A 14,284-nucleotide genomic window follows, 5' to 3' on the forward strand; every position below is an offset into this window, starting at 1 on the left:
CCTTTCATTTTAAAGCCATTTGTTGAGTCCTATTTTTAACTATGCCCTAGGTCAAAAAGGTTACAAGATTCCACTCAGATTAGTGAAAGGAAAATAAATCTCCCCAAAATCACCAAGCCAAAAAGAAAAGTTAAGCTGGGAACTGCACTGGGCAAATCCTGCCTCCCATTCTATTCCTAAATAAGATAGTTAGAAAGACTGAAAGAGAAAGAAAGAAAAAAAAAAGCTACGTATCTGCCTCTCAGTTTGCCCGCAAGGAAATTCCTTATGGACAAAGGACAGGCAGAGCTCAAAGTCATCCCTCTGCTCACATGAGAAAAAAGCATATCTGATTTCTTCACTAAGCCAGACTAACACATAACTGATTATTCCTGTAAATTGTGCATTGAGTGAAAAACTAATCAGAAACTCAAAAGAATGCAATCATTTGTCTCTTATTTGTCTCTTATTATTAAGCTGGTAGCCCCCTCCCAGCTTCCAATTGTCCCATATTTCCGGACCAAACCAATGTACATCTTACGCATATTGACTGGTATCTCAAGTCTTCTTAAAATGTATAAAACTAAGTTGTGCCCCAACCACCTTGGGCACATATTGTCAGGACTTCCTGAAGCTGCGACATGGACATGTCCTTAAGCTTGGCAGAATAAACTTTCTAAACTGATTGAGACCTGTCTCGGTTATCTTTTGGTTTGCAGCTTCATCTATCATGAATTATCTTTATCACAAAAGTAGAAAACAATGTATTAGGATTCCTGTTCTACTTACACCACTAAAAAATCTAAAAGTTTAATTTAATATAGTTTTATGATATAAAGATTGTTATTAAAAATTCAAATACTGGGAGACATAAAGCGGAAAGTGAAAATCCTCATGTAACCTTTCCTGATATGTATACGTACTTCTAAATGCATATATACTCATACATTTTGTACTCTATAATGGTACTTTAATACACTTTTTTACCTACCAATTAATCATACATCTCTGTTTACAGATACATACCTAGCTCGTCCTTTTTTTTTGAGACAAGGTCTTGCTCTGTTGCCCAGGCTTGGAGTGCCGTGGCATGATCATGGCTAATTTCAGCCTTCACCTCCCAGGCTCAAGCGATCCTCCCACCTCAGCCTCCTGAGTAGCTGGGACTACAGGTATGCACTACCATACCTGGCTAATTTTTGTAGAGGCAGGGTTTTGCCTATTGCTTAGGCTGGTCTCAAACTCCTGTGCTCAAGCAATCCACCCAACTTGACCTCCCCACAATGCTGGGATTACAGGCGTGAGCCACTGTGCCCAGCCACTCATTCTTTCTAATGGCTACATAATATGTAGTCTTCTGTATAGAAGGAACATGATATAATCAGTCTACTATCTTTATATATGTAGATGGTTCATAATCTTTTGCTATAAATAAATAATGCCATTATTCTCTTTAGATACACAGGTCTGTACATTACTATACCCTTACAAAAATTCACTTCAACGGACGAAAATATAAATTCTCTTTTTTAAGAGACAATATCTCACTATGTTGCAGAGTTCAGGCTGGTCTCGACCTCCTCGGCTCAACTGATGTTCCCGCCTCAACCTCCAGTAGCGGAGAATAAAGGCAGGTGCCAACACACCTGACTTTTCTGTTTTTGTCATATAAATTCTTGACCCACATTTCTAGATTATTCTCCAGGAAAACTGTACCAATTTAGATTCCGAAAACATGAGTGCCACTTACACTCCTGCCAAAACAGGACATTATCAAACATTCTGAAGACTCGCCAACCTAATAGGTAAATTAAAAATTTTTTTAAAAACTTGTTTTAATTCATGGTTGTTTGTCTATCAACAAGGAAACTGTATCAAATCTTTTATGCTTTTGTTTTTCTCATTAAAAATTTCAATCCATTAGGAATGAGACCCAATAACTACCCCCCAAGCTATTTTCCAAATAATCATTCTTTTGGCATTGATTTGAAATTCATCTCATCACTCTACCCTAAACAAGCATGCATGCACACACGGATCTATTTCAAAGTAATCTTGTTCAATGATCTACTCATATATTTTGAGTCCAGTACCACACTCTTTTAATTGTCATAATAATTGTTTTAAAAAACTGAAACTGTGCTCCAAAAAGTTAAAGAAAGCAGTGACTAATGAAAATTCTTGAGTTTGCAGGATGGCAGATATGAAAAGAAATAATTTGCAGAAAGAAATGCAGAAACTCTCTGTTTATAAGATAACAAAACTGGCTGAAATCGGTTAAAACCAATATGGACTGCAGTCTGTGCAGAACAAGCTTGCTGACATCACAGCCCAAATTTCCACTACGTTTCATACTAACTCTCCTGCAATTTGCACATGTGACCCATCAGGTGGCATGAAGAGATAGCTGTGCATGCTGAGGACTTTCCAGGCCTCCCCTTTTCTTCCACCAATCACTTAATAATCTCAAAATCCATCCCCTAAGGTCTTTCTAATAAAAATTACTCCCTTAAAGCCAGCACAGGGAGAGAGACTTGAGCTGGACTCCTGTCTCCTTGTTGGTTGACCTACAAAAAAAGCTTTTCTCAAAAACCTGGTGCCATAGCATTGGCTTCTACTACATCAGGCAGTGAGTGCTTCTGCTCTGAAACAATACGGTTGAGCAAGTCCTCCTCCTCCACTTTAATTTTAGTTTTCCATTAATTTTCTGTTTTTTTCCAGGAGCACTGCTTGAGCCTGGGAGGTCGAGGCTGCAATTAGCCATAGGCCACTGCACTCCATGCCTGGGCAACAGAAAAGTGCCATTTACTTTTCTGAGACAAACATCAAAATCAAGCTTTCAAGTTTTTTTTTTTTTTTTTTTAAAGAGAAAAAAAAAACCTGCTGGGATTCTGACCAAGAGTGTATTTAATACACACATTAATTTAGGGAGAACTGACATTTTTATAATACTGAGTTTTGCCCAGAAAAATCACCTGTCTCCATTTATTCAAGACTTCTGGAAAAGTTTACAGTTTTCTTTACAAATGCTTTGTACATTTTTATTTACTCCCTAACTCATTCCATAGCTGTTCATTTCTCCTTTATATTTCCCATGTCTTGATTACTGTAGGGAATTTCAGTGTTCTAGGCGACCATCTACGTTTTATTTCCTAATTCATTTAGTGGTAGGTGATAGCCAATTATGCAGCTCACCTAGAACTATTTTTTCAATGACTTACTTACAAGACCATAAAATGGCTCCTTTTCACAGCAATCTGTTGTTTTAAGACTTCTGATAATTTCTGATGGCTCACATCCTTTATCTCTTAAGGTTCTGAATATAATCTTACGTTCTTTGCACAACTTTAAAGTTCCCTTCCATATCTTAGAACTCTGTGACATGTTTTCTAGCTGATCCTTCTTGTTTGTACTGTCATTTTTGTTTGAAACATTATCTTACATGAGAGTTTCTCTTGCACTCACTTGTTCATTATGTGGTATCAGAATTATTGCCTAAACTACATACTATAGGGTCAAATCTCCAAACCAAGTCTTTTATTAGTAGCTGGGGGAGCTCTTACATGGTTACTATAACTCAACCCCCAAAGCCTGAACTGTACAGGCCCCTTTTTGTTTGTTTATTCCCCTTCTAGCCATCTGTAGCTACGTCACCTGGCTTTATTCCCAATTTACCCCACTATGGATTCTCCCTCAACTCCTTGTACTCTAGGAACCCCCCAATCGACTACATAACCCTGCCTTTTTGTTTTCATTCTATCCTATCTATTATTTCTGTCTGGCCAAGTACATGGGTTAAGCCTATGTCTTACCTATTTTTGTATAAACTAGCTAGGAATAGTTTTAATATTTTTAAATGGTTCAAAAAAATAAAATTCAAACACACGAAAATTATTTGAAGTACCCATAAGTAAAGTTTTACTGGAACATAGCAATATTTATGCATCATCTAATGACCATTTTCATGCTTTACCAGCACAGTGGAGTGGTCATGACCAAACCCATATGGGATGCAAAGCTTTAAATATTCAATAGCCCTTTGTACAGAAGACATTTGTCAACTCACACTTTAAAAATTTTCCACATAAGGTCACTGTGCATTTAAAATGTGACTAGTTTGAGATCAGCTATATTCAAAGCTGACTTGAGATCAGCTATATTTCAAAAACAATATAAAGAAAAGAATGCAAAAATTCTCATTAGCAAGTTCCATATTGATTACATTTTGCAATATTTTGGATATGAGCTAAATAAAATATTCAAATTAATCTCACCTATTTTTAATTTTTAAAAGTGCGATTACTAAATAACTGCAAATTATATGGTACATTTACATATTTCTATCAACTAGTCCTTTTCTAAATGAGCTATTGGCCAGCTAAGAGGTGACCAGGCAAACGTGGATAAAAAAGATTGTCAACAATGAATATGCTTATCTGTCGAATTGAGTTAAAATGTGGGGTCAATTTTGATACACTATGCTTTCTAGGTTTTCAAATTTATTTATATTAGGTTTCTCACACACGAAAGTTCTGCCACATCTTTAAAGATTACGTAAGTCCAATATTATTAAAATACTCTAAGGCATTAAAATAAAAAAGAAATGGCTGGGCTGGGTGCAGTGGCTTATGTCTATAATCCCAGCACTTTGGGAGGCTGAGTCAGGTGGATTACTTGAGCCCAGGAGTTTGAGACCAGCCTGGACAATAGGGTGAATCCCCGTCTCTACAAAAATTTCACTGGGCATCGTGGCTTGAACCTATAGTCCCAAGCTACCTGGGAGGCTGAGATGAAAGGATTGCTTCAGCCTGGGAAGCTGAGGCTGTACCACTGCACTCCAATCTGGGTGACAGAGTAAGACCTTGTCTTCGAAAAAAAAAAAAAAAAAAAAAAAGACCTATCTAAAATTATTTTTGTGAAGCAAGAATGCTGACACTAAAAAAAATGAAAAAACTGCAAATACACAGAGACTAATTTCACCTAACTATATAGATGTAAAAATCCTAAATGAAATACTAGCAAATTGGAAGAGTATGTTAAAAGAAATAATTGTTATATACAAGTCTTTTTTATTCCAAGAATGGGAAGATGATTCAACTATTTTAAAATATCATTCATGAAATCTGATATATGGTACTCGATTTTACATAGATAACACTTTAAAGCTACAATGAAAGACAGGAAGAAAGCCATTTACAATAACAAAACATAAAATAAACTTAGAATGAAATATGCAAACCCATATGAGAAAAAATTTAAAGCACTCAAATGACACTACAGTAAACTTGAACAAAAATAAAGACACATCATACCCCGGACAAGAATACTTCATGTCAGCAGGGCACGGTGGCTCACGCCTGTAATCCCAGCACTTTGGGAGGCTGAGGTGGGTGGATCACTTGAGCTCAGGACCAGCCTGGGCAACATGGCGAAACCGTCTCTACAAAAAATTAGCCAGGTGTGGTGGCGTGCACCTGTGGTCCCAGCTACTCGGGAGGCTGAGGTGAGAGGATCACTTGAGCCTGGGAGGCAGCAGTTGCAGTGAGCCAAGACTGCACCACTGCACTCCAGCCTGGGTCAAACAACAAGACCTCCTTGTCAAAGAAACAATAACAAAAACAATAACAACAAAAAGAAACTGATGCTTGATGGCATAAAGATGTCCTATTTCCCTAAGTAAATTACAAAATTTAATCCTATCTTCTGGAAGTAGATAAGCTAATTTTGAAGTTCATACAAAAAAGCAAATAAGAACCAAAAACTTAAAATTCCAAAAAAGAAGAGTAACAGATGTATTAGCCTGCCAAATACTGTAACATAAAGCCTCAAGAAATAAAAACCGTTGTGCTGTCCATGAATAGACAGGTAGCAGTACATTTCTAACATACGAGGACAAACAAGGGATAAAGGGAGTGGGGAAAAAAAGAAAGAGAGGCAAAAAGAGTAAAGAAACAGGGCCAGAGTACATGCTGCGATTGGCACTCACCTATAAATGTGGATTTTTTGTTTGTTTGTTTGAGTGGAGTCTCTCTCTGTCACCCAGGCTGGAGAGCAGTGGTGCAATCTTGCTTCACTGCAGCCTCTGTCTCCCAGGTTCAAGCGATTCTCCTGCCTCAGACACCCAAGTAGACGGGATTACAGACCCCCACTGCTACGCCCGGCTAATTTTTGTATTTTTGTAGAGACGGGGTTTCACCATGTTGGCCAGGATGGTCTCAAACTCCTGACCTCAGGTGATCCACCTGCCTTGGCCTCCCAAAGTGCTGGGATTTCAGGATGGCGCCACTGTGCAGCCTGAAATTTTTGATGAAAACAAAATAGGCCAGACGCGGTGGCTCACACCTGCAATCCCAGCACTTTGGGAGGCCGAGGGGGGCTGATCACCTGAGATCAGGAGTTCGAGACCAGCCTGGCCAACATGGTAAAAACCCCGTCTCTATTAAAATACAAAAATTAGCCGGGTGTGGTGGCAGACGCCTGTGATCCCAGCCACTCAGAAGGCAGGAGAATCTCTTGAACCCAGAAGGCGGAGGCTGAAGTGAGGCGAGATCACGCCACTGTACTCCAGCCTGGGTGAGAGTGAGACTCTGTCTCCAAAACAAACAAAAAAACTGAAAAATAAAAATTCGGGCTTAGGAAGCCTTATTGCACTAACACAGAACAATACGACGTTAAGGAAAGAGAACCCCTTCCATAGACTCTGATGTTAATAGTCTTCGTACAAACTTAGCCAAAATCAGACAGGCATAAAAATGGTTACACAAATCTACACATGATAAAATAAAATTATACATACATACTGCATCAATATCATATTACTGTTTTTGATACTGTACTGTAATTATTTAAGTGTAGCCATTAGGGGAAACTGGGTAAAGGGTAGAGGGAAGCTATTCCCATATTATTATTGTGGGAGGTAGTGGGGAGACCCAGTACAGACAACATAATGTACCAAGCCTGAGTTCTAGCAGATTAAAAGTCAAAGACCAAATAACTTCATGGAAAAAAATATTTTACGAAAAAATTTAAATGAATATCCTGACTTGATAATGGACACAAATAACTAAATTTGAATTTCCAGGTGTCTGACTTTCTCAACTTCACATTGGAGAAAAACTTATGCGATGACAACTTTTATCAAATTACAGATTTTTATTTAATTTAACCAGTGATGCAAATAATAATCAGAAACAATTCTCTAGTTAATAAATACCTTTGTCATACAATCTATTACTTGTTGATCTCAGATGTTTCAAAAAGTAACAAAACCTCACCAATCAGTAAATGAAAAGTGAAACATTCTAGACATTTTAACAAGACTTTGGTCAAAATGAGAACTTATGAAGACTCACCTATATGTGGCTGCTGAGCTGCTGCTAATGCATATTGCTGCTGTTGAGCTGCAGTTAACTGCTGAACTGTTAGTGCATTAGTCCTCTGAAAGAGCTATTAGGGAAAATATTTAACACAAAGATTAGTGTCAAAATCTTTCATTTCTAATTAGAAATCTGAATAAAACATTTTAAACATTTTTTGGGGGGGAGGACTTTCTCAAATACAAGGACACTTTAATCAATAAAACATTTAGTACTCAAAAACCCCTACCATTCTTTTCAGTGCCACATAGTACTTCAGGCTAAACCAGTATATAGTTAAGAGGACCTTCTTAAAGAAAGAGCATGCTTTTACCTGTTGCTGGGAATTGTAGTCAAAAAGGCCTACAGTAGCTCCTGAAGAGTCCATTGGTACCTGATTACCAGGATAGTCAAACTGTAAGGATTCCAGACCAACTTGTTCCATGGCATCCAGATTCTGAGTTTCAGGATTTGAAAATTCTTCAACAAGTGGTTTATTAGCTGTAGGATTAGGAAGAGGCCCCAGTCCTTCTGAGGGATTAGTATTGGGGCCCAAGCGCTCAACTACTTCAGTTGGAGAGGCTTGACGACTTCCAGGAGTACGACTACATAAAGAAAATAGAAACGCATTATGAATAAAAGTAACAAGTCAAATGGCGAAATGGGAAAATAGAAAAATCATGAAAAACAAATGGTCATAAAATACAGTGAATAAGGCATTCTGGGTCACTATGCCACCTTATCACATTTTTTTCTATTTAATATAACTTTCCTCTTAAGAGCTGGCATGATTTGAGGATTTAAAAATATTATTAATGATTACTCCCTTCAATCTGAATAACATAAAGACATAATGCAATTTTACAGATTAGAAAAACTGGCCAGTATCGCAACTCAGGCTTATACTACCTGAAATCTCTGTCTCAAGTCACAGTCACAAAGAACAGTGTATTAACAGTAGGTTATTAAGTGGCAAATTATGAAAAAGCTGAAAACCAAAACCCACTTACCATACTGCTGTCCTGCCCTGCCAACACATAATTTTGCCATAACATCCTGCTTAATAGTATTTAAGAAAAAAATCTGGCCATAAGAGATCATAATGGTCTTCATTATTTAAGGGGCCAAAATGTGCGATGCAACAGGAAAAGGGTACTGTACGTGATAAGTCAAAAGGCTGACTTCTGACTTTGTCTTTTAAATATGATTTTGAGCAAGTCATGTCATCTTTCAAGCTGCAGTTTTCTTATTGAGGAGACTTAAGAGATGACCTTTTGATTCCAACTAATAAGAACAAAAGCAACTATTTATGAAAGCCCTCCAAAGACCATGTTTATTATACAAATAGTTCAGCTGAAACCATCAGAAAGAAATGGAAATGTATGACATTTATCAAAACTTAAGTATACACAGCAAGAAAAGGATCTTTCTACATTAAAAAAAAAAAAAAAGGACCTTACTACTATACGGCCTCCTTAATTTTCACAAGGAATTTATTAACACTGGACTAAATTTTAAGCACTGGCTTCTCTTCTTATTAACACCTTCATGGTCTAAACTTACATTTCTAACCCATTATCAATCCTCATTTATAGCTTATCTTATACATAAATGTTTTATATAGGATCCTTTCCTTTGTAAGAATGAGTTTATTGTTCAGAGTAACTATGCATTCACAGGATATTCAAACTTGAGTGCATTAAGTAAATGGCAGTAACTGTTCTACCTGGCTTTTAATGCCAGTTGCTACAGCTAACTCTTCCCAACTTCAGGTGGTCTGTATTGGAATAAATTTGCTAACATATAGAGTAGTTTACAAAGCAATTTCTTGATTACAAGAATTGTTCTCTGTAGATATGTAAGCAAACTTACACTTCATTTAAACATCAACCATTTTGTCCTTGCAAAATCAGAAGATTTCAAACTCCTTTCCCTTTCAGCCACACCTAATTCTGTAGGTGAACATTCCAAAGGCTCTTTTTTCATTTGGAACATATGGAATGAAAAGATAAAACTAAAAGCATTTTCTTTAAAATCAGCCAATTTTTCTTAAAAAAGTAAGTGTCCAATAGTTCTTTTACTCATTTCTGTTCTATTCCAATAATGTATATATTGATGACATATCAGTTAATGTAGAAATTAATGATGTGCTGGCATACTGACCATATGACCACAGCTGTTGATTGTGTTAATAATTTTAATACTGTCAAGTAGTAACTAATACTCTATCTAAAATAATTAGTAATTTAAGACAGGTACCTAAAAACTTAATGGAATAAAATTAGAATGCTAATAAATGTAAAGTCCACATTCATATTTCAGGGGAGAAGTATAACCTCTCACACAAAGTAACTCACATATAGCAAAAATAGAGGACATTAGGAAAAAAAGTAATGCTATCAGTGGTGCTATTTTCTTGCTATAGTTAATGGTGTATTAACACTTCAATTATAAATGTATACTCTGAAGGGTTTATCATCAACTTAATTTTACATGCATTTCCTTTACTAAAACTTAGGTAATAGTGAAGAACAAACTCAGAATAAAGTTCTAAATCTGAATAGCATTAAGTGTATTTCTTGTTAAAAGAGGTTTACTGGTTTTGGATGCTTTTTTGCACTCAGAACAGATAGAAATGGCACTGTTTTTAAGAAGCATTGTTACGTTGCTTTTGATAATTAAAGGCAATAAATGTAAAAGTATACCACCCACCATATACCTAATACTATTTTATGTAAGATTCCATGGTCATAAGACCTCAAAGAAACAACTCATTTTCAGATACAGGCTCCGAAGCACCTAATTATTGAAATATTACAGAAAATCAATACAAAGAAACAACTCCCTAATATGTAGATAAATGTATACTGTCTAATCTAAGACCAAAGGCTAAAGTACTTATTTAACTGCCATAAAAAGACAACAAAAGGCTACAATATAAAAAATTATGAGCTTAAAGCTAACTTTTAAAAGTCTCTAATATGTTCCCCACTTGCTATTTGCAGGAATAATCTTAAGTATCAGCACAAACTCATATATTGTAAGAAAGATTACTGCTCCTAAGCTAATTTTGTCTCCTCTTAAGATTAAAAGTTAAATGGGAGGCAGGGCATATATACTCAGAAGGAAGAAAACTCCACTGAAAGGTGCTCAAAAGCACTCCCAAGAGGGGAAAAAAAAAAAATCAGAGTAAACCTACAGTTCACTAAAATTTAACAGAGAGGAAAAAGTTCAAATTTAGACTATTATATTACCAGAAAAGTAAGCACAGCTTCTAACATTACTCCTTCAACAGAATGCACTGTTTCAGAGGCTGGTTTGAAGATTATTTTTTTTTAATGGTTCATAATCACAAATTTTCTTTATAGTAAAAAAATAAAATTTGTCCAGATTTACACAAAGTTCAAAGGAAATAAACCTAAATGATGAAAATGTCTAAATCAGTCACATCAACTAACAGTAATAATCCCTAAAAAGATACGCTTTTCTTCTTGAGAAAGTTAAAATCTTACTTAAAATCTTTGCAATCGGCATCCATTCCATTTGGCAAACCTCTGCCATTTATTTTAGAATCATCATCATCTCCTTGTTTAAGATCTCTGTTTTGGTCCTCCTCAAATGGAGAAGCCTTGCCTTTTTGATCTCCTTTCTCAGGTCCATCTGTTTCAGCATCTCTAGTGCCCTGAGGAAAAAGAATCTGTTTGATTCTGAATATTTAATAGAACACAAAAAAAAGGCACCATAAGGTGACCTAACACTACACTATAGTGCATGTAAACAATAAAAGCATTGAATCTTATTTAATTTCGTAGTTAATTAATTTATCAAAGGCCAAAAAATTGAGTACAAACTAGTGATTTATAACAGAAGGGCTAAGGCAACCTTAACTATAGCGGTGCTGGAAAAGCAGTTAACACCACAAACTAGATTAAAATTTTCTTTAATGCGTAGACGATTTTGTTTAGTTACTTTCAGATCAAGCACTACCAGGAATAAGCAATTTTAATTTTGCAGATTATGTTTTAAAATTAGTATGATTTGACTTTTGTAACATGGTTCAGATCATACATATTTCCAATGGTTCTATCATTTCACGTTTTTCAAGTGGCTAAGCAGAATAGCAATAATAGTTACAAAATTTCCCTTAGCTATAGGAAGGGCACAGAAAAATAAATTGAATTAAAAATAAAAGTAATGTAACCAAATAACCCTCAAGCAAATATTATTTCTTTATTCAAAATACTTACAAAATTTCCCTTCCTAAATCGAGAATCCAATTTATCAGCAGGAGAAGAACTTAATACATATTCTACCATGCTCACACCAAGGCCTCCACTTTCTGATCGCGGAGACAGTATTGCATTTACTTCACTGTTTCCATGAAAACCCTGTCCAGATCTTCTCTGTACCATAATAGGCTGGGACATTGAATGGTCTGTTTGGAAGAAAAAACACAATTATATACTTATACTTTTAAGTTAAACAACATGTAGTTAAACAAATTAATATACTGAAGTAAGAAAAATCAGCATTGTTTTATTTTGCATGTTATTACTATAATCTTTACATAAAGCTCTTCATAGGACACAAACAAATGGAAGAACATTCCATGCTCATGGATAGGAAGAATCAGTATCATGAAAATGGCCATACTATCCAAGGTAATTTATAGATTCAATGCTATCCCCATCAAGCTACCACTGACTTTCTTCACAGAATTAGATAAAACTACTTTAAATTTCATATGGAACCAAAAGAGTCCGCATAGCCAAGACAATCCTAAACAAAAAGAACAAAGCTGGAGGCATCATGCTACTTGATTTCAAACTATACTACAAGGCTACAGTAACCAAGACAGCATGGTACTGGTACCAAAACAGATATATAGACCAATGGAACAGAACACAGGCCTCAGAAATAACACATCTATAGCCATCTGATCTTTGACAAACCTGACAAAAACAAGAAATGGGGAAAGGATTCCCTATTTAATAAATGGTGCTGGGAAAACTAGCTAGCCATATGTAGAAAGCAGAAACTGGATCCCTTCCTTACACTTTATACAAAAATTAACTCAAGATGGATTAAAGACTTAAATGTAAGACCTAAAACCATAAAAACCCTAGAAGAGAACCTAGGCAATATCATTCAGGACACAGGCATGGGCAAAGACTTCATGACTAAAACACCAAAAGCAATGGCAACAAAAGCCAAAATTGGCAAATGGGATCTAATTAAAGAGCTTCCACACAGCAAAATAAACTATCATCAGAGTGAACAGGCAACCTACAGAATTTGGGAGAAAATTTTTGGTTGAGACTAACTGGCTGGAGCACATATCTTGAAAATACAGACAGAAAGAGCCATTTGGCAATAAACATATAAAAACCTATGTTAAGAACAGTACAATCAAAAAGGTCAATAAAGGTAGAAATAGTACCCAAAGGATACTACCTGAAGGATCAGTTGCTTATAAACATCATTTTAAAAAGTTAACGTTCTTTTGACAATTTATAACATAACAATTCATAATATAAACCTTCAGGGATAAAACCTAGAAGAGGCTGAACAGCAGGCGCTCATACGTGCTATCCCAGCACTTCGGGAGGCTGAGGAGGATCACTTGAGCAGAGGAGTTTGAGACTAGCATGAGAAACATGGTGAGTTCCCATCTCTACAAAAAGTTTAAAAATTAGCCAAGCATGGCAGCACAGGTCTGTAGTCCCAGCTACTCAGGAGCTGAGAGCTGAAGTGGGAAGATTACTTGAACCTAGGAGGTTGAGGCTGCAGTGAGCCATGTTCACACCACTGCACTCCGCTCTGGGTGACAGAGTGAGATCCTGTCTCAAAAAAAAAAAAAAAGGCCAGGGGCAGTGACTCACTCCTGTAATCCCAGTACTTCGGGAGACTAAGGCAGGTGGACTGCTTGACCTCAGGAGTTCAGGACCAGCCTGGACAAAAAGGCGAAACCCCATCTCTACTAAGAATACAAAAATTAGCTGGACATGGTGACGGGCACTTACAGTCCCAGCTACTAAGGAGGCTGATGAGGTGGAAGTATCATCACCTGAGCCCAGGAGGTCAAGGCTTTGGTGAGCCGTGATTGTGCCACTGCACTCCAGCCTGGGTGACATGAGACCCTGCTCCCCACTGCAAACAAATACATTAAAATAACAATAAAATAAAATAAACTTTCAATTTGGCAGAAACACTTCTCAAGTTCACAGTAACGCACTGGATAGATCAGAACTCACAACTATAACGCTATACTCACAAATGAGTAAGTCCAGAAAAATCGATAATACCATAGAATTTTCTATTCTTGGTTAAAAAAAAAACTAAATTATCTTCTATCTTAAAATTTTTCCATTTATTTTAAAACAAAATTATTCATTTGATATATTTTTTCTCCATACTTTTGAGATGAAAAGTAAAGGTAGTATTTAAGATCTGAGAGTTAATGGAATACAAATAAAAATAGTTTTTGCTGGAAATTTTTTTGAAAGAAACGGTAAGCTACCAGCTACCTCTGACTTGTTTGTGACTGGTATAAATACTCAGTATTTAAACTATTGAGGCTGAAATGTCATACTGGTAGCCAGTTATAATTTTATTAACTGTAATAATTTTGAAATGATTGCCAGGTTAAACCAAATCAAAACATTTCCGTTTCAGTATGTGCATCCATGAGATTAGTCATTATATCCTTTCTTTCAGTCATACATCCATTCATTACACAGTTGAAATATTGATTTATTCTCTTGTATGCTAGGCAATGAGCTATACATGAGGAATCCGAGAACAACACAGTTTGTCCTCAAGAGTATAGGTTTAATAAAAAGCAATTAGAATAGAATAAAAGCGCTTTAACAAAAATATAATCCATGATACTATGAGATCTGAAAGACGGGCATTCAAGTCCAACAGAGCTTAAAGGAAAAAGTAAAATT

At 36.1% G+C, this 14,284-nt stretch overlaps 1 protein-coding gene across 9 annotated transcripts in view; it reads right to left on the reverse strand.

Annotated features, from left to right (window-relative positions):
- PUM2 (pumilio RNA binding family member 2) overlaps positions 1-14,284 on the reverse strand; it is a 103,300-nt gene that overhangs the window by 53,673 nt on the left and 35,343 nt on the right. For 8 of the 9 annotated variants that reach the window (XM_030799279.1, XM_030799280.1, XM_003275980.4 and 5 more), the window contains 4 exons: positions 11,582-11,769; positions 10,847-11,016; positions 7,669-7,939; positions 7,332-7,425 (listed from right to left, as the gene is read on the reverse strand). In XM_030799279.1, the coding sequence (XP_030655139.1) occupies positions 7,332-7,425; positions 7,669-7,939; positions 10,847-11,016; positions 11,582-11,769 (723 nt within the window). The remainder of the gene's footprint in view (positions 1-7,331; positions 7,426-7,668; positions 7,940-10,846; positions 11,017-11,581; positions 11,770-14,284) is intronic. The other variant, XM_030799281.1, reaches the window with a different exon arrangement.

This window comes from Nomascus leucogenys, chromosome 19 (assembly GCF_006542625.1).
Source record: "Nomascus leucogenys isolate Asia chromosome 19, Asia_NLE_v1, whole genome shotgun sequence".
In the NCBI taxonomy this organism is placed as follows: Eukaryota; Metazoa; Chordata; class Mammalia; order Primates; family Hylobatidae; genus Nomascus; species Nomascus leucogenys.